Below are 19475 nucleotides of genomic sequence, written 5' to 3'. Positions count from 1 at the left end.
AATGCAGCAAGATGAGCATGTACAAATATATATATGAATGTCATGACAGTAATATCCCAACCATATAACAGCATTTATCATAATTATATAGTAGTTATCAATTATTTGGCAATATATACGTAAAGTGATGTATTTACCCCATTTTTGGAAACTATAAATACGTATAAATATAAAAATAAACTGCCCACTCATAAGTACGTCGCTAGGTCGTAGCCCCGAGCCTAGCTTGACCTCGAACGTCCTCGGGATACGTTTCCCCTATATGTGAAATAACTAATTTAGAATTAATTAAAGCACATATACGTAAATCTAAATAAAACCCCCATAGTTTGCTTAAACCTAGGGTTTAAATATACCATCGTGACCTACTCGACGTCGCGAACATCCCCAAATTTTTAAAATAATTTGTGGACAGCTCACGCACCCCCACGCGCAGGCCAATGCCGTCAGCTAGCCTAACGCCGTCAGGAATATTCCACATAATATTTAGTTAAATGCTAACAAAAGTTAACGACGCTACCTGACGCCATTAGGAATATTCCGTCAACTCTGACGGAATATTCTGTCTCCTTCTTCGGTTGTCTTCGTCGTCGCTGTCGTCCGCCGCCGTCTGTAACTTGATTTTTCACCGGTTTTTTGGAAAATTTTCAAACTCACTATTCTTTTTCATTTCTCAACCATTTTTTACGTACTTTATATGGATTTGAAGCTAGTGAAGTGTAGAATCGTGTTATACCTGTTTGGAGTCCAAAAAGTGGACGGAGGTCGCCGGAAAACGCCTTGAAAGTTCTTGCCAAAACTGAGCTCCTCAAAACTCAGTTGTTTCGACGTCTAAGCTTCTTCAAAAATGTCCTAGGGGCCTCGGGAGTTGTGGGAAGGTTTCCTCTACCTTCAAAACTCCTTAACTCGGCCTGAAATCCTATGAACTCAGATCACTGAGTTCGGACCTCACGAGTTCGACATTGAAAACTTGTCCATTCCAGGTTTTAAGAACATGGTTGTGATCGTGGGACTGAGATGAGTACAATGGAGTGGTTTTTGGGTTGGATCTATGAGCTTTGAAGCTCGTTTGAGGGGTTTGCAGAGAAAGAAAGTATATGAGTTAGAGAGAGAGAGAGAAAAAAGGAAGAGAATTATTTTCTTTTGCTTTTTCTGATTGGTTGTTGCAAAGAGGGAGTGGATGAGATTGGTGGAGTGCAAGGGATGGCCTAAATAGAAGGCTAGGGATAAAGTTTAGATTTTGTACATAAAAGGGTATCGAAAATCTATCCGAAATAATGTTTTCACACTGATAAAAATTTACGTACACTCGTAAGAACGTGTACAATTTAAATGCGATAGTGAGAAATAAAATAAAAGCAATATGAATATGTCCACGTCACTTGCCATAAGGGCATAATAGTCAATACACATACTCGGGGAGAAATTACATAGGAAAATTAGGACGGGTCGTCACATTGGTTTTAACAAAGCCATGTTTTTCGGTTTCGCTTTCTTTTTCTCTTGAATGAAGTTGGTAGCCGAGTAACATGTCTAACAGTAGAGAGCCACGCATAAATGATTAATTTCCTTGACCATTCGTCTTAAGAGCCGAAGCTCAAGGAAACTGGGGGCAATGTTTAGACTCAAATTTACGCTATCAGCACATGCAATCAAGGCCGTTTAATGAGCAGGATTTTATACCGTTAAAAGATAAAGTGGTTGAAATGGTTTTTAATTATTATTAAGAAATGATATTGTGATTTTAATCATGATATTATCTCTTAGTAATATATTAAATTATTTAAACCTGATATTTATCTAAATCCCAATTTGAATGATGATGTGATATTTGGTATCTGGCAGTGCAGCTAATACTGGATTAATTTCATGCAATTAATCCATGCATGGGATAAAGGTGAAAGATGGTGATGTGATGTGATTAGGATGGTTATATCTAGATAAAAAAAGGAGTAGGCTTCAACCTATGGACATGATGGAAAGCTAATTATCAGAAAATAATGACATGGTAATTTCTTAACCATTGATCACATGATGATGGGATAAGGGGTAGGCGTGTTGGTCAGATGTGGTGTATTTAAATATTAAAGATTTGTGGCGTAAGGAGACTCAGGGATTGCTTTAGTTTAGTAGTCGTGATACATCAGAAGACTAAGAGATTATTTTCTAATAGCCGTGACACATCAGGAGACTCAAAGATTTACGACTTGGCCATCAGCGAGAGCAGCATTATAAATATAGAGGCACTGTGCATCGTAAAACCCCTCCAATTCAACACACAAACTGCCATGCACAAACTCTCGCTCTACGTGAAACCTTTCAACAACCTTGAGATTTTTATTTTGTTTTTCGCCAACACATTTTCAGTTTGGATAAATAGCACTGTGAATGCAACCAGTGAACACCTTCAGTTTGGATAAACAGCACTGTTGCTGTAGAATCAGCCGACCGTGAAACACCTTTAGTTTGGATAAACAGCATTGCGTCGAGGTCGACTAATTATCTATCCAAGTCTCGGTCAAGAAGGATTTCTGAATCCTTATTGGCAGAGGTCATCTTATTAGCCTTCTTGGCGAAGTGAGGTGTTACAGGTTACTATATTCGGCACGTTGAAAGCCGAATTTGATATTGAACTTCGTATAACTAGCAGCCTTATCTTCAGACTCTAGAACCCGAAGGCCGAGACGTGTTCCTTCCTCGGCCGCAGTCGAAAGATCAAGAAGTCAACAGCGCGCTCAACTCGACATCAATAAATTTACTCCCCGGCCGAGCTCGGCCGTCGAGTTGGCACGCCCCGCACACAACCGAATGACGTAGTTAGCTCATTAATTACTCGGTCTGCGCGCCACGTAAGCTTGGTAGTTTTTAGGGTCAACAATATCATAAGTTGGCAAAAGCGTCAATTGCCATGTTTGCTTCTCTAAAAGTATGTTGAAATATGATATTGGGAATTTATCTCAGTAAATACCATATATTTTGGATAGTAGATTGAATTCAGCAAGGTACTTGTGCTTTTTGTTGAAGAATTTAGATTAAAATCTTGGAATAAATGCTTGTTTTAACTCTAAAGCTTCAGCCAATAAGACGTTCGAGATACCAATAGAAAAAGAACTTGCAAGGTTAGTTTTTCCTAAACAATTTTTAAACAAAAAACCTAGAGCAGCCTTACCATCATATTTTTAACTTTGAATATAATTGTGATTAGGTGGTTGCATCTACTCCACCATCGAGAAACATTGTTATCTGACTAGTTACTAACAAAGAGCACATACTTTGTGTGTGTGAACAATTTCTCTTAACAAGTGCATTTTTTTTTAATATTACATAATTACTATTTTGTCCTTCTTATGTAAATATTGTGTTTCAAAAGTAAGGGTAAAATTAGAAAAATAAGTATAAAAATAGGGTAAAATAGGAAAAATAGGAATATGATTGTCATTTTGTCAAAAGGTACAAAATTACTATTTTACCCTCCTTTTTATCAATAATGTGGATCAAAAGTGAGGGCAAAATAGAAAAAAAAAGGAGAAAAAGTTGACAATGAGGGTTTAATAATAGATAATAGATAAAAGTATATATAATAAATAAGAAAATATGAGGGTTAGGACTTAGTAGTTAATTAAGCTCTAATAGAAATAAACTCTTATATCACTTGAGTTGATGATACATTATGCGGAAGGTAATGTAGACACGTACATTTCAGAAAAACTTGACATTCATAATCTCTTTCTTTTCTTTTTGTTTTTTTTTCAAAAAAGAGATCAGCTGGTAGTTTCGTCCAGACTACCCTTTGGAGGGTCGTAAAGACTCATAAAGGCGTTTCAGCTTCCTATGGCAACCATCGTGTGATTCACCAGCATTAGAAATTGACCCTAAGATGTGCCTGTGAAATACGGGTTTGAAATTCGTCATCAACCACTCAACCACATCATGATAGTTACATATCATAATTTTCTCACCTTAATTTTGGGAGCATAGCTAAGAGAGCTGTTTGATAACCATTTGCTTTTCAATTTTTATTTTTATTTTTTTTAAAAGTGAAAACTTATTTGGTTGCTTTAAAAAAAAACAAAAAGAAATGAAAACTGAAAAGGAAATAGTTATCAAACGGAGTTTGAATGTTTGACCTTGGTCATTCCCAAGGTCTAAAATATCGATGATATCGGAAATATCGGTAATCTAAAAATACGGAAATTTCGATGGAAATATCGGGATATTATCGATATCGATAAAAATTGAATAAAAACCACTGAAATTGTAAGAAAAACTTGGAAATTTTTATTGAAACTTTGCAGGATGTTTATTTAGTCAATTATCTATTAGTTTATCACAAAAAATTGGAAGGAAATGCATTGCATGATGGATTTAACTGATTTAAGTTGATTATATATCGAGCTGGCAAACATTGTGAGTGCAGAAAATATGTAGTAATTAATGAAAGAAGTTTAAACACACTATAATCATTTATATATAATGAATTAGTACAATAATTTACATTTTATACATTGCATGGTAAAATACATGAGTGACTTAGTACCACATAAAGTTCCTATCAAGGTTTAAAATATCGATGATATCAGAAATATCAATAGTCCAAAAATACAGAAATTTCGATAGAAATATCGAGATAATATCGATATTTTAGAGCTTGGTCATTCCCCAACAAAGCGCAGCGTTTTGGTGGCCACTACCGACCGGTGCCAAGCGACGAAATAGCCTGAACTCTATAACCCGGAAATGAAATTCCCATTTCCATCTGATTAGCACTGGCCTGCTCCTTCCCAACGTCCCCAAATCGAACCCGAGTCGCGCAGAAGAAGACCCATCGACTCAGCCATCACCGGTCATGGCTGCGATCTTAGCTCGGAAATCTCTTCAGGCTCTCCGCGCCAGACAGCTCGTGAGTTTATCCTCTGCCCTAGCTCCCTTTGTCTAATCCTCCGTTTGGTTTCTGAGAAAATTAAAAATCCAAAGCTCCCATCGTGATGCTCACCTTTAGAGACATATCGAAGTTAAATTTCCCAACTTTTTTACTCCTTCCAAATTTCTTGGATCAGGGGATCTATTTGTTTGAGCAGAACTGAGCTATTTGCTTTGGTTTCTTCTTTAGATTTTTCGATTGAAAATCTGAATTTTATTTATTTATTGTATTGATAGTTTTGGAACTATTATTGCTTTCTGACTGCGATATGTGTTGTGAGCTTTAGATTGTTGTTGTTAAACTCATTTGTTTTCTACCTTAATTTTTCGCACGGGTAGAGGAACGGACATAAAAAATCGAAGAATTGAGTATGCCTTGCGATGTCACTTGCTCTGAGAATTAGAGGGGATTTTGGGGCTAATGAAAGGAGAATAAGGAAATTCTGGGTTATTGAAATTTAGAGTATGTTTGTTTGTTGGAATGGGTTTTAGGAATTTATTCCAGGAGATGGGTTTTTAGGAGTTAGTGGAATTCAATGATTCTCATTCCAGTATTTGGAAATGTTGGAAATGAAAGTGATTAGGACACAGATTGTATTTTACTATTCATAAGCGGATGTGTAAGGTAATCATTTTGATTTTTTGAATGTCAACGGCAGAGAATGGGTTTGGAAAGCCCAATTCTTCCTTGGTTAACAAAATTTTCGTTTTATGGGTTTTTGATATTTTGGGAAAACAAACACTATCTGATTTGTATTTACCAAACTTGAATATCCTCATGCCTCAGCACCAGTTGTGGAAGTCAAACACACTCATGCTTTTTCGGAGTTCCTTGGCGTTTGAACTATACACAAGTTGAGGTGTAGTTGACTGGTGACTTCAATTATATTTGATTAAAAATACTAGTTGTATGTCCTAGTTTTGTTTGAGTTGGTGGTTGTTTTCTGTTTGCTATGTTTTGTTGGGCCAGGTTGTTCTTCGTGACTACGCTCCTTGTTTCTTTAATATACTCGTATCATTTTCAATAACAATAAAAAAACTGGTTATCTATTTGAATTTGGGTTTTCCATATACTAGTTTCTGCACCTTCAAAAATAAATGAACTGATCATTATGCTTTATCCCCATCAGTATCTTTGATATGTCAATTGTTTAGGAAACAGTCAGAAACAATTCCTTGTCTGAGGTTGTCTCCTTCAATTCTTTCATCTGCATTCTTTTTCTCAACTTTCAAATGAAATCTAATGAGTCTAAATTACGTCTTCCTTGTTTAGGAAACCCTTTCATATATTTTATCATTTCAGCATAATTTTAGGGATAGCGTTATCAGACTTTTTGGGTTTATGTTTACTTGTTTCATATTCTATTTTAGCTATATGTCACAAGATTTTACCAGTCTATTGTTTGGTTACTGTTCAGGTTGTACCAGGCCAAGCATTGCAGAGTTCTTCCTACTATGGACTGCGATCCAGTTCACAACACTTCTCAACCATAAAAGGTTCGCTATTCTGTGGGGTCACATAGTGTTGGAATAATGATTATTCAAGATAAAACTTTTATCTATATCATGTTTGTGTTAGGTGATTCATCATGTTGTGATATTATTTTTGAGAATACATTTGTACTTATTTATGCCAACTTCAGAGGATGAGGAAAGAGAGCAACTCGCAAAGGAGATTTCCAAGGACTGGAGTTCTGGTAATCCCCCTTCCCGTCAAAGAAAAAAGATACCAGTATGTTTGTTCTTGATTTCATGTTACAATATTATTCTGCCATGTGAAATAATGGCCTCATTTTGATAATTACTTCAGTTTTTGATCGAAGCATAAACACATTGTTCCTCACTGAAATGGTTCGAGGTCTGATGCTTACGCTTAAGTACTTTTTTGAGAAAAAAGTTACTGTAAGTATCTTCCATCACACATTACCAAGTTTTTTTTTTCTTCTTTTTCTGCCAAATAATGACTACTATCTTTCATTTTGCAGATCAATTATCCTTTTGAGAAGGGCCCTTTGAGTCCTCGTTTTCGTGGTGAACATGCCCTACGGCGATATCCTACGGGAGAAGAGCGATGCATTGCATGCAAGCTTTGTGAAGCTGTAAGAGTTGAAACCTTTCTTTTGGTATTCTAGGTAGTCAAATATGAATTTAAGACAACTTATAAATTTAGGATATGACGGTGAAAGCTCCTGCCTGCTAAAACTGTTTAAAAAATCAGTATACTTGTTTCGGTTTTGCTTTTTATTTTTGTGATATGTATTCCTTGGGCTGCTTTTGGCATCTTGGGCAATACCTGGAGCTTAGAAGACAGACAACGCTGCCTCCGGGCCACATTTAGAAAACTATATTGAATTTTTGGCTTTGTTTGGCAGTTGTGCCTCATTTATGTCTAATTGCTTTCAGGTTTTGATATATTTTTTGGACTTTTCACATGTAAGCCCTTGATAAGTTTACACAATAGAGATAAACACGTCAAACCCAATACTTTAGAGAAAACCCAACTGACTTGGTAATGGAGGAAGGATTTCTCAGCTAACAATCAATTAGAGCATGACAAGGGGATGGATGAGGGTTTTTTTTCTTTCTCCAATTGAGCTCTTGAAAGTGTTTTGTATAAAACTTGTAATTGTTGGGTTGGGTTGTGTTTTTTCTGAATTTGCTGATTTTTTTATGCGCACATGTAACGTATCAGATTATTCTGCTTTCAAACTTATATATCTATATACATGGTCTGCTTCTGCACTTGTGTTTAGTCTCTTGTTTTGGATGTAATTCAATCTGTCGTAGAATTTGCAGAATCATTTCACTGTGCAAATCCTAAACAGGCTAGGTTCAGATGTTATGTTAATGTTATATGGTTTGAGCAGGAGCAGCTGAATGTAGCATTTTAAGTTACAAAGAAGAATTTTTTTTCTTTTTTTCTTTTTTTCTTTTCTCAGATCTGTCCTGCACAAGCAATAACAATTGAGGCTGAGGAACGAGAAGATGGTAGCCGTAGGACTACAAGGTGAAGCATCATTCTCCCTTCTTCCCCTCCCCATTCCTTTCCCTCTCCGTATTCTCCTCACAGTTATCTAGTCTTTTAGGTATGACATTGACATGACAAAGTGCATCTACTGTGGATTCTGTCAAGAGGCATGTCCCGTTGATGCCATTGTCGAAGGACCAAACTTTGAATTCTCAACAGAGACTCATGAGGTTAATGAGCATTCTTTCTATTGACTCAGTGCAACTAATCCTATGTTTTCATCTTTATTTTTCGTACTTTGGGTAACAACTGATCCAAGCATTTGTTTCTGCCTTTGTTGCAGGAGCTTCTTTACGACAAGGAAAAGCTGCTTGAGAATGGAGATCGTTGGGAGACCGAGATTGCTGAGAACCTCAGATCCGAAAGCCTTTACCGCTGATTTTCCGCCCATGGTTTCTTTCCTAGTTACCATACTCCCTTTTTCTCGACTTGTTGAGTATGTGGAAAAATAATAAGATCCCGGCATGGATCTTAAAGAGTTTGTATTGTTTGTTTCGCGATATCTTAACCATTGTCATTCAGTCATTGTAAGTAATGATTCCAAATGCGACGTAGTTTCTTTCTTTAAGATTTTAAACACATGAAGCATGCTCGAACGCGAAATCTTTTGAGAAACAAAATGTTGTAGGCACCAGATAAGCATTTTCATTGTGCTGCAGTCTCTCTAGCTCCTTCAAATGAATTACTAGTTCTTTTGTCAAGACATTGATAAATCTTCGGGATTGAAATTGTTCTTGAATCGATAGCATTTAGAAACCATTGGATTCAACATGGTTTCCTGTTAAAACATCTGAACAAGCGATTTTGGAGGGTTCTAGAACCATCTCCTCATGTTATATGTACTATACTAACATTCAGAAGTTAACGATGTCAAAATTATACTAATTTTTCCCTTGTTAGTATAATTAAATTTTTAATTTGCCAACTGAAAGTAATTTTTTTTTTTTTTTTGTTTTGAGTGCTAGTGGAGTAAATGTGACATGAGAAGAAGTGAGAAGGCTGAAATGAGAATGTAATTGATAAAGTTTAATCTGTTGTAGCCTTTCTTATTTGACAAGGAGAAGAGGGCCGGCAGCAAGAGTAGAGAGAGAGGAGAGATGTGTTTGTAGAATCGTAAGGGAATTATGTATTGATAATGTGTTATCCCTCTTACGTAGTGCCTTTATTTATAGTAGTAAAAATAGAGAAGAAATCCTATATCCCCAAGGAATAGAAGTCCATATAGGAAATAATAACTAGAATCAAATCTAATTTAGGATTTACACAATCACACTTAAATTAGGAAAGTTCACAATACTCTTCCTTGAGTGTGTAAATACTCAAGGTAGATTCAGCATCATGCAGAAGTTGAGGAAGTCGACTCGTCGGCATTGATTCTAAGGAACAACGTTTATTCTCAATAAGGTAAGAACTTGTATAAAGTAGTAAATCTCACTAAAACCCCTAAGGCTATGGCAAAAACCCGAGTAGGGACAAAATCCATAGTCTAAGGAAAAATGATTGAGAAATGCAAAGTCAAAAGAAACGTCTATGGGACGTCGTCAGGGATATGACCAACCCAAGATGGGTGCCTCATTAAAACCTAGTTAGGTAGCAAAAACCCAATGGGAAAAATTGCCCCTAATCGTAGGGAAAAAAAAGTACATTAAGATTAAGCAAGTGTTCTTTAGGATACTCCTCCTGAGTTTGACACAATTCCAAAGAGAAATAGCAATGGTACAACTCAAAAAGTTTACGCATACCAATTCCTTGAATAAGCCTCTGAAACATCACCTTTGGTAGTGATTTGGTGAAGAGGTCGGCCAGATTGTCTTGTGAACGGATTTGCATGAGTTCAATCTTCTGATGCTCTTGTTGTTAATGTGAAAGGAAGGACTTCGCGCAATGTGCTTGGTGTTGTCTCCTTTGATGTAACCTTTCTTGAGTTGTTCGATGCATGATGTGTTGTCTTCAAAGATCGTCATAGGGACATCTACGGCAGGGTAAAGATCACAAGAGCTTCGAATATGGCCCACTACTGCTCTCAACCAAAAGCATTCCCGAGTTGCTTCATGTAAGGCGAGAATTTCAGCATGGTTAAACGAAGTGGCAACTAAGGTCTGTTTTGTTTACCTCCAAGAGATTGCGATGCCTTCAATGGTAAAGACATAACCTGTTTAAGAATGCGCATCACTCGAGGAGGATACCCTAAGTATCATACGTCAGCATAACCAATAAGGCAAGAATCAACTCGAGAAGCAGATGGTGTGGCATCACTTGAGAATCTGTAGGGATAGAACAAGCCCAAATCCGTAGTACCCTTTGAAGGAAAAAATTTGTCCTAGTTAAGAACATGTGAGAATATTTGAATACATATGCAAACTATTAACACATTAAAGTAGGCATACATTCAAAAACAATTCATAAAACCCATGACTTTCAAAGCCTAGTATATGGTGAACCAATAAACTCTTTAACAACATTAAAGAGAAGGAAAGATTTAGAGTTTCTTTACCCTTGAAGCTCATCCTTGATTACACAAGGGATTCACCCAAGTGGAGGGCCTTCAAGTCACCTCCTTGCTCCTTGGATCTTCCTTGTGATTTTCCTCCTTTTGTGCTCCTTTGCTTCTTTGAGGATTTGAGGATTTGTTCTCCAAAACATCAAAAGCTTGATGTCTCTAAGCCTCTTCACCAAGGATGTGATGTGAAGATGAAATGGATGACTTAGGGAAGAAGAGATTGCTAGCTATTCCTTCCCTAGGTGGCCGGCCTCTTTAGAGAAAATGAGAGAAAATTGTTTCACCTCATTTCACCAAGAAAAACCCTAAATGAAAATAAAGCTATAAAGTTGAATTTATACTTCATCACATGTGAGTGGCAAACTTGTAATTAATCCAAGTTTGACACTTCTCACCCTAATGGCCGGCCATATCAAATTGATTGGGCTAATTCCCCATTTTGTTTTAGTTATCATACAACTTAAACATAATGGGCCTTGTGGACCAAAACGCTTTTGGGCCCCGAAACCCAAAATCAACATACAAGCCCAATACGAACATTTCGTATAATTAATTAACTAATTAATTAACCTTGACCATTCTTTAATTAAACCATTTAATTGCTTATCCATTTCATTTAATTTCTTCACCAACATCCTTACTCGGTGTACGATCCATTAGGTTCTATTTAGCGAGGTAGTGGACGATTGTTACTCTTAACGATCGATTGTGAATTGAAACCACATTTCAATTCTCCCTTAAAATCAGTGTTTGCTAATCTTTAGGGCTTCCACAAACCATGATTGACACCTAGCAGCATATCATGGTTACCCAAGCTAAGTAGAAGTGATTGGAGAACCTATCCAGTTACAACTACAATGCAATACGGTCTTTCTCTAATACAATACTCTTAATCACATTGTTTCAGGTGATAGTTTGTTTCATGTCTACTATCCAATGTGATACTTATCTATATGATTCATTTGAATATGATTTGGAACAAACTTCCTAAGTCATATTCATATGCTTTGGCCAAAGACTCTCGAATCATATCTTAGAGTATTCTCCTTCCACCATGGAAGGTTAGAGATTCCTTGTTGTGCATTCATATGCCTACATGACTAGGTAGCTTGACCACAACAATGCCGTGGACACTCCAATGGAATGCCTTTGACATGATCAAAGATCAAGGACCTAACCATTAGACATCAATGATGCCTCAGGTCAAAGGACTACTTTACATATTGCAACTTTCGAGTTCCTACATGACATGTATGTTCGAACTCTCTTTTGATCGTTGTTCAGTTTACTCGATCACTCTTTCGAGCACCTATGTGTTTGCCTTAGTGTCCAACACTAAATGACATGAGACTAGTCATACTCACGCTTGAGTCAACATAACACATACTAACCTTAGCGGATTGTCAATGCCCAATTGGCAATGCTATGGCTAGGAACGTTTTAGGAATGAATATAAGAGAAAGGTCTCGATAATCTAACTTACTTAAATCACTTATCTCTTAGATCAAATACATTCCTTGGATTCCCTTATTGCTTAAACACATGATACAATAAATAGTGATTAACAATAAGCTTTGCCATTCATTAAACATATAAAAGTTTAATACAATAAGTATTCCAAAAGCTATTACATCAAATGAGTGGCTTTGTGTGCATACTTCCAACAATCTCCCACTTGCACTCAAAGCCACCTTCCCATGTATCTAATACCCATCTTTTCCATATGACGATCAAGTTGGATTTGAGACATTGGCTTTGTCAATGGATCTGCTACGTTATCTGCTGAGGCAACTTTGAGGGTGTTGACTTTCCCATCGGCAGCATATCTTCTAATGATATTAAAGCGCCTGTCAAAATGCTTGTTCTTTTGATGAACCCTAGGTTCCTTGGCTTGAGCTATCGCCCCACTATTATCACAGTACAAAGTTACTGGTGATGTAATGGTTGGAACCACTCCAAGTTCAGTTATGAACTTCTTCATCCAGAACGCTTCTTTGCCGGCTTCAGCTGCAGCGACATATTCAGACTCTGTCGTGGAATCAGCAATTACACTTTGTTTCTTGCTCTTCCAACTGACAGCCCCACCATTTAGAGTGAATACACATCCGGAGTTGGAACTTCTATCATCGACGTCAGATTGGAAATCTGCATCTGTATAGGCTTGCACTCGCAACTTTGTTGCTCCTCCATAAACGAGGAACATGTCCTTAGTTCTTCTTAAGTACTTAAGGACCGTCTTGACAGCTGCCCAGTGTTCTGATCCTGGGTTAGATTGATATCGACTAGTAATGCTCACAGCATATGCGATATCCAGCCTTGTGCATATCATGGCATACATGAGACTTCCTATGGCGGAAGCATAAGGAACAATACTCATTTGCCGTATCTCTTCAAGAGTCTTAGGTTCCATGGACTTAGAAAGATGAATTCCATGTCTCACAGGAAGAAAACCTTTCTTAGATTGTTCCATCTGGAACATACTTAGCACCTTATCAATGTACATAGATTGGGATTAGGGCTGGGTTCGGTTCTTATCGGTTCGGTTTTTTGCCAAAACCGAAACCAAACCGAAATTTCGGTTAGGTTCGGTTCGGCCCAAATTTTTTTCGGTTTTTTCGGTTCGTTTTTTTTTTCGGTTCGGTTTCGGTTTTTTTCGGTTTTTTTTTTTCCTCCAAAAAATGCAAAACAAGCACAACATAATATAGAAATAGAAAATATGACATGTTTCCAACGCCGCCTCCTCCTCCTCGACCGTACGGCTCTGCTTCTTCTTCACCTCATCCGAATTCTTCTCCAACGCCGCCTGCTCCTCCTTTTCGAGATCCTTCTCCTCCAGATCCGCCAATCGGCGGGCCTCGGACAAATAAATTCACAAAGCCAACAAATAAATTCACAAAGCATATTCAACAAACTAAAGAAATAAAAACTATTAATCAATAAATAAAAAAACTACCATTTTCAGCACTCAAAGAATTAAACAAGAAAATGAAAAAAAAGGAAGAAATTGAATACTTACTGTTAAAGAAATCTGGAGGAAGGAGAGCTAAAGATCCATGTTACAACCATGGACTTGGCACGTTGGAAAGAGGAAGAGAGGAAGGAGAGTTGAAGAGAGGAAGAGAGGAAGAGAGGAAGGAGGGAGAGAGAGACTGAGGAATGAGGGAGAGAGAGCAGCGGATGAGGGAGAGAGAGACTGAGGAAGGAGCGAGAGTGTTTGAGAATGAAAACTCAAAAATGAGTGACGGCTGCTAGGGTTTGTAAACTTAACAAATTTTATAAAGCATTAGCGATTAGAATACCTATAAATGATATACTGGTACAGATATAGCAACAACAAGCCTACAGTCAAGTTGGCTTGAAGGAATTATCCCCTCTGGACGGAAGGGGTTCGATTCTTCACAGCAGCAGGTTTTAAGTATTTATATTTAATTTTAAGTTAAAAGGTTTGTTGATTGCTAAAAAAAATTAAAAAACTTTTCTGAAACCCTGGAGGCAGGAGGATTCGAACCCATGCGCAAGGGCTTAAAAAGTTTCAAGCAAACCAACTTGGTAACAGGTTATGTCTTGTTATGATTGTATCACTAAATAATTTATAATATTGAAAAAAAATTAAATATATATATCTGTTCGGTTCGGTTCGGTTTGGTTCGGTTTCCGAACCTTAAAAACCGAAACCGAACCAGCCAGATTCGGTTCGGTTCGGTTTGGCAGTTTCGGTTCGGTTTTTTTCGGCCTCGGTTCGGTTTGGTTTTTGGTTTTTTTCGGTTTTCGATTATTTGAACCCACCCTTAATTGGGATAATCCAATTAATTTTCTGGATCTATCACGATAGAGCTTTATCCCAAGTACATAAGATGCATCTCCTAAATCTTTCATGTGGAAGGTTTTGGACAACCACACTTTTACAGAAGAAAGTACTGCAGTGTCATTCCCGAATAGTAATATGTCATCTACATATAACACTAGGAATACCACTGCATCCCCAACGACTTTTTGATAAACACAATTGTCGTCTTCGTTTTGAGTAAAACCAAACGTTTTGATTTCAGTATCGAAACGAATGTTCCAGCTCCTGGAGGCTTGCTTAAGTCCATAAATGGACCTCTGAAGCTTGCATACCTTAGTCTTTTCAGACTTGGACACGAAACCTTTGGGTTGAGTCATATAAAGCTATTCATCTAGGTAGCCATTTAGAAAGGTCGTCTTCACGTCCATTTGCCAGATCTCATAATCATGGTACGCAGCTATAGCAAGCAAAATCTGAATGGACTTAATCATGGCTACAGGAGAAAAGGTTTCTTCATAGTCAATCCCTTCTATTTGCCTGTAACCCTTGACTACTAGTCTAGCCTTATAAGTCTCCATGTTCCCATCAACGCCTATCTTCCTCTTGAAGACCCATTTGTTTCCAACAGGTACTATACCTTCTGGAGGGTCTACAAGAGTCCAGACCTGATTTTGATACATGGAATCCATCTCGGATTTCATGGCCTCTTGCCATCTCTTTGAATCAATGTCGGACATTGCTTCAGTGTAGTCTCTAGGATCTTCCTTTGTGTCATTGTCACATAGAAGGTGCAATTCCCCAAAGTCATTATCTAAGCCATACCTCTTAGGTGGCTTGCTAACCCTTTCAGATCTACGTAGAGCTAGGGGTTCAGGAACAGGGTTGTCAACTTGTCGAGTGCTTGTTTGTGGTTCATCATTAATCTCATTAATTTCCTTCAATTCTATTTTTCTTTTGCTAGTTCCATTAAGAACGAATTCATCCTCCATGAATTAGCAGTTCTGGCGACAAAGACTTTATGGTCGTCAGGGTGATAGAATTCGTATCCATAGGTTTGTTTAAGATACCCCACAAAATAGCATTTAACAGATCTTGCTTCAAGCTTCCAGCATCTTGTTTCTTAACGTATGCTGGACAACCCCAAATCTTAACGTGTTTAAGACTTGGCTTCTTCCCATACCATATCTCATATGGTGTTTGTGGAACAAATTTAGAAGGCACTGCATTCAGCAAATAAGCTGCTGTGTGTAGTGCATATCCCCAGAATGATATTGGTAGATCAGCGGAACTCATCATAGAACGAACCATGTTCATCAAGGTTCAGTTTCTCCTCTCAGAAACTCCGTTATGTTGAGGAGTTCCTGGTGGAGTCCACTGTGATACTATTCCACACTTTTTGAGATAATCTAGGAACTCGTTACTTAGATACTCTCCCCCTCGATCTGATCTTAGGATCTTTATCTATTTCCCAGTTTGCTTCTCAACTTCATTCTTGAATTATTTGAACCTTTCAAAGGATTCTGACTTGTACTTCATAAGATACACATAGCCAAACCGAGAGTGATCGTCGGTGAATGTGATATAGTAGGAGAAGCCTCCTCTCAACGTAGTAGACATAGGTCCACATACGTCAGTGTGGATTAACCCAAGAATTTCAGTGGCACGCTCTCCTTTCCCAGTGAATGGAGATTTGGTCATCTTCCCAAGTAGACAAGGTTCACAAGTGCCCATGAGGTCATTACCTAATGGACTAAGATATCCGTCTTTCGACATCCTGCGAATCTTATCTTGGTTTACATGTCCAAGTTTAAGATGCCAAAGTCTAACTTGGTTAACTTCTTCTCTAGCCCTTTTGGGTTTTAAGGTATTCCCGCTTTCAATACAGTGCATTCCACTGTTTGTCTCTAGGTGAAAAAGTCCCTCTATCATATTACCATGAGAGATAATACGACCGTTCAAGTATAATGTGCAACTCATTTTGTCAAACAATACTGAGTGCCCATCTCATAAAAGCTTAGAGATAAAAATCAAATTCTTTATACATGAAGGAAAATATAAACAATTTTTAAGTTCCAAGACTTCCCCAGAGGGCAGTTTAAGCATGTAGGTGCCTATTGCTTTAGCAGAGATCTTAGTGCCGTTCCCAACTTGCACAATCATCTCCCTATTGCGCAATGTCCTGCTCCCTGTTAGTCCCTGCAACGAATTGCAGATATGTTGACTAGCGCCTGAATCAAATATCCAGGAATTGGAGCTCATTGTAAAAGCATTCTCTATGACAGAAATAGTCCCTTCAAAAGTTCTTGTCATAAGGCTCGCAATGCGCACCCTATATTTCTTCTTCCAAAGTTCATCATTTCCACAATGAAAGCATGTTCCTTTGGATTTTCTTGCCTTCTTCTTATGCAACCTTTTCCTTGTGATTGCATTCTCACTCCCACTGTCCTTTTTGTAACCTTGTTCAAACTTACAGCACATGTCAATCATCTCTGTAAAAGTATGATTGAATCTATTCACTTTATAGTTTACAATAAACTTAGTGAAATCATCCGAGAGAGATGCAAGGAAAAAGTCTTGGGCCATTTTCCCATCGATGGAAGTTCCTAAACTTTCAAGATCTTGAAAGATCCTTTCCATCTTTTGTCCATGTTTATGAACCGATGCCCCCTTTGCCATTTTGGCATTCAATAGACTACAAACATTTGAGAATCGTACATTACTAGTCTCAATGTCATGCATCTTATGCAAACTTTCAACCATGGCACAAGAAGTGTCCATGTGCTCATGTTGCTTCATAAGCTCCTTACTAAGTGAAGTGAGGATTAAGCATTTGGCTTGTAAGTCATCCTCATAGTGTCTATCATAATTTTGACACTCCTCATTTGAAGCTAGTTTCGTAGGAGGTACATGAGGAGGGGATTGCTTAAGCACATACAATATGTCTATCACCTTTGAGACATTCTCAATATGGCGATACCAAGCAAGGAAACGTTGGCCCCTAAGGCCCCTTTTGTCAAGTATAATGGTGGGTGTAATTTTAGGCATGTCGTTAACTACATAACATAACAGAAATCGTATTAGATTGTTGATTTTAAAACTACTTGATTGGGTCTTAAATCAAATAGTACCACCCACTATTTTTGGCAAATTCCACATCCCTCAATGGAATTTGAGAGTTGTGATGAACTCTTAGCGGGGTATGGGAGGCTCATCATTACCAAGCCCACCTCAGAATTATATCATTTTGGCTAGCAACAATAATGATAAGAGGATAACTCTTAGCCATTCAATTACCCATATGTTTTGGCCTCTAGAGAATGATTGCCTCAGAATTATATCATTTTGGCACCATTGCACTTAGTTAAGTCATTCCCACCATGCTAGTTGATGTAGGGGTTCAAGCACAACCTCAGAATTATATCATGTTGGTCATACTCGTTGTCTACCCTCACTTCATCATATATGTTTATGGACTCCTCCTGGATGTAAGCACATACTTTGAACTTTCCCATTATAAGGTAAAGCTGGTGTATGAGTCACAAACGATTGGAGCCCACCACGGTGGAAGGCCTACGAAGAGATGTTCAAAACATCTCTCGCTTATCAACTTAATATTTGTTTTGTTGAGGGAATGGTGTTGGGCTACATCAAAATCATTTTAATCTTATTAAAAGAACTTGGGCCTATCACAACTATTGGTCCAAGTTAATATGAATTAGTAGCATATAATACTCCCACTGTTTTGTTGAAACAAGCGAGACTATATGGAACTACTAACGAACGCATTGCATCCTCATATGGACTATATAGTCATATTAGGTTTTAGGATGATTATGAACCGTTTGATTTGATCCAACACGAGCCTTGTGTTGGACCTTGGGTTTAAGGTAGATAGTTGTTGATTTTAGTTACGCGTTTAATCTAATTAAACCGTTATTTCCTATTGGGCGTTGGACCCAACTATTCCAATTTGCATACATTTAAACAAAAAGGACTACATGAAATAATAAGAAGGGCTTATGCCCTTTTACAACACAAATGATGGACTTATGTCCATTTACAACAAATTGAACTAATCAAATTACATTCAAATCTAAACTACTAAACCCAAACATTCATAATGTAAAGCGGCCAATCACATAGCTCAATTATCGAGGCCTTAGGTTCATAATCACCCTTTTCTTAATCAATCACATTAACTAAGAAAGCAACTTAAACAATTGGTTTTCGGATTCATAGAATTGATTTAAATGGAACTAATTGAAATGAAAATCCAATTCTCATTAAAGAGACAAAACCATTTTGTTCTCATCTTATTTGGGCCAAAAACAATGACCTCAACAATTGGGCCATTATTTAATAAACAAAAACTTTTGGGGTCACTTTGTAAAAACACAAGAGTCCACAACTTCATGTAATTACAACTAGAACCCAAAATTTTAATAATGTAAAAACATCATTAAAGGAGCAAAACAATTTGTCCTTTAGAGTTTTTGGGCCTTAACGTAAAAACGTAAACTTTTGGGCCAAAATACAAAAACACAAAAGTATCAAAACTTTATGTAATTGCACAAAAGGCCCAAAATCACCCCCACTTGGGGTTGGCCGGTTTTTAGAGTGAAAAGGAGTGTGAAAGGGATTTTGTGCAAGTGGTGCATGCATGTGCAATATGTAAGTGGAATAGGTGGGTGAGAATAAAGGTGAATGGGATGGGTTGTAAGAAAAATGTTTTGGGAAACATTAATAGCATTTATCATCCTCACCAATAATCCATCACCCATAAAAAATAAACCAAAACTTTATGAAAAACACCAAACACTTTGAATCAAAATTCCAAACCTTTTTGTTCTTGGTAAGAAACTCAAGAACATTGAAGAACACACATGAAAACTCATAAGAGCTCCATGAATGTTTTCACTCATTAAAACTCAAATTTTCACAACACAAAAGAGGGTTAATATCCTAGGGTACTTAGGGGTTCCAAAAGTCACTTTTAAACCATTTTAACAAGACAAACATGAACCCAAAAATCCACCCTTTGGATTTGGCCGAATTTCCCAACATACATGGCACCAAATTTTAGTTCCAATATTCATGCTTTAATGAACTACATCTACAACATTTGAGATGCTAAATTTTCAAGCAAAATTTATATTCAAAAGCAAGAACAAAGCTTGTAACATTTACAACATTTAAATCATAAATCATGAAAATCACAAAACCCAAAAGGATTCACCATA

General features: G+C 37.4%; 1 protein-coding gene and 1 long non-coding RNA gene across 2 annotated transcripts; one reads left to right on the top strand and one right to left on the bottom strand.

Annotated features, from left to right (window-relative positions):
• The first annotated feature begins 4686 nt into the window (after nt 1–4686).
• On the top strand, nt 4687–8646 carry LOC126623540 (NADH dehydrogenase [ubiquinone] iron-sulfur protein 8, mitochondrial). The gene is made up of 8 exons (XM_050292451.1): nt 4687–4900; nt 6339–6417; nt 6564–6617; nt 6731–6822; nt 6906–7019; nt 7860–7927; nt 8007–8118; nt 8232–8646. The coding sequence occupies exons 1-8, from the start codon at nt 4847–4849 to the stop codon at nt 8325–8327; spliced, it is 669 nt and encodes a 222-aa protein (XP_050148408.1). The 5' UTR covers nt 4687–4846; the 3' UTR covers nt 8328–8646.
• A 4481-nt stretch (nt 8647–13127) lies between these two features.
• On the bottom strand, nt 13128–13681 carry LOC126623539 (uncharacterized). The gene is made up of 2 exons (XR_007623787.1): nt 13465–13681; nt 13128–13302 (listed from the first exon to the last, which is right to left on the bottom strand). It is a non-coding gene; the product is annotated as an uncharacterized LOC126623539 (long non-coding RNA).
• Between the last annotated feature and the right edge of the window lie 5794 nt (nt 13682–19475).

This window comes from Malus sylvestris, chromosome 5 (genome assembly GCF_916048215.2).
Source record: "Malus sylvestris chromosome 5, drMalSylv7.2, whole genome shotgun sequence".
NCBI lineage: Eukaryota > Viridiplantae > Streptophyta > Magnoliopsida > Rosales > Rosaceae > Malus > Malus sylvestris.
Note: the sequence above shows the minus strand (reverse complement) of the source record. Positions and strands in the feature narration are given on the sequence as shown.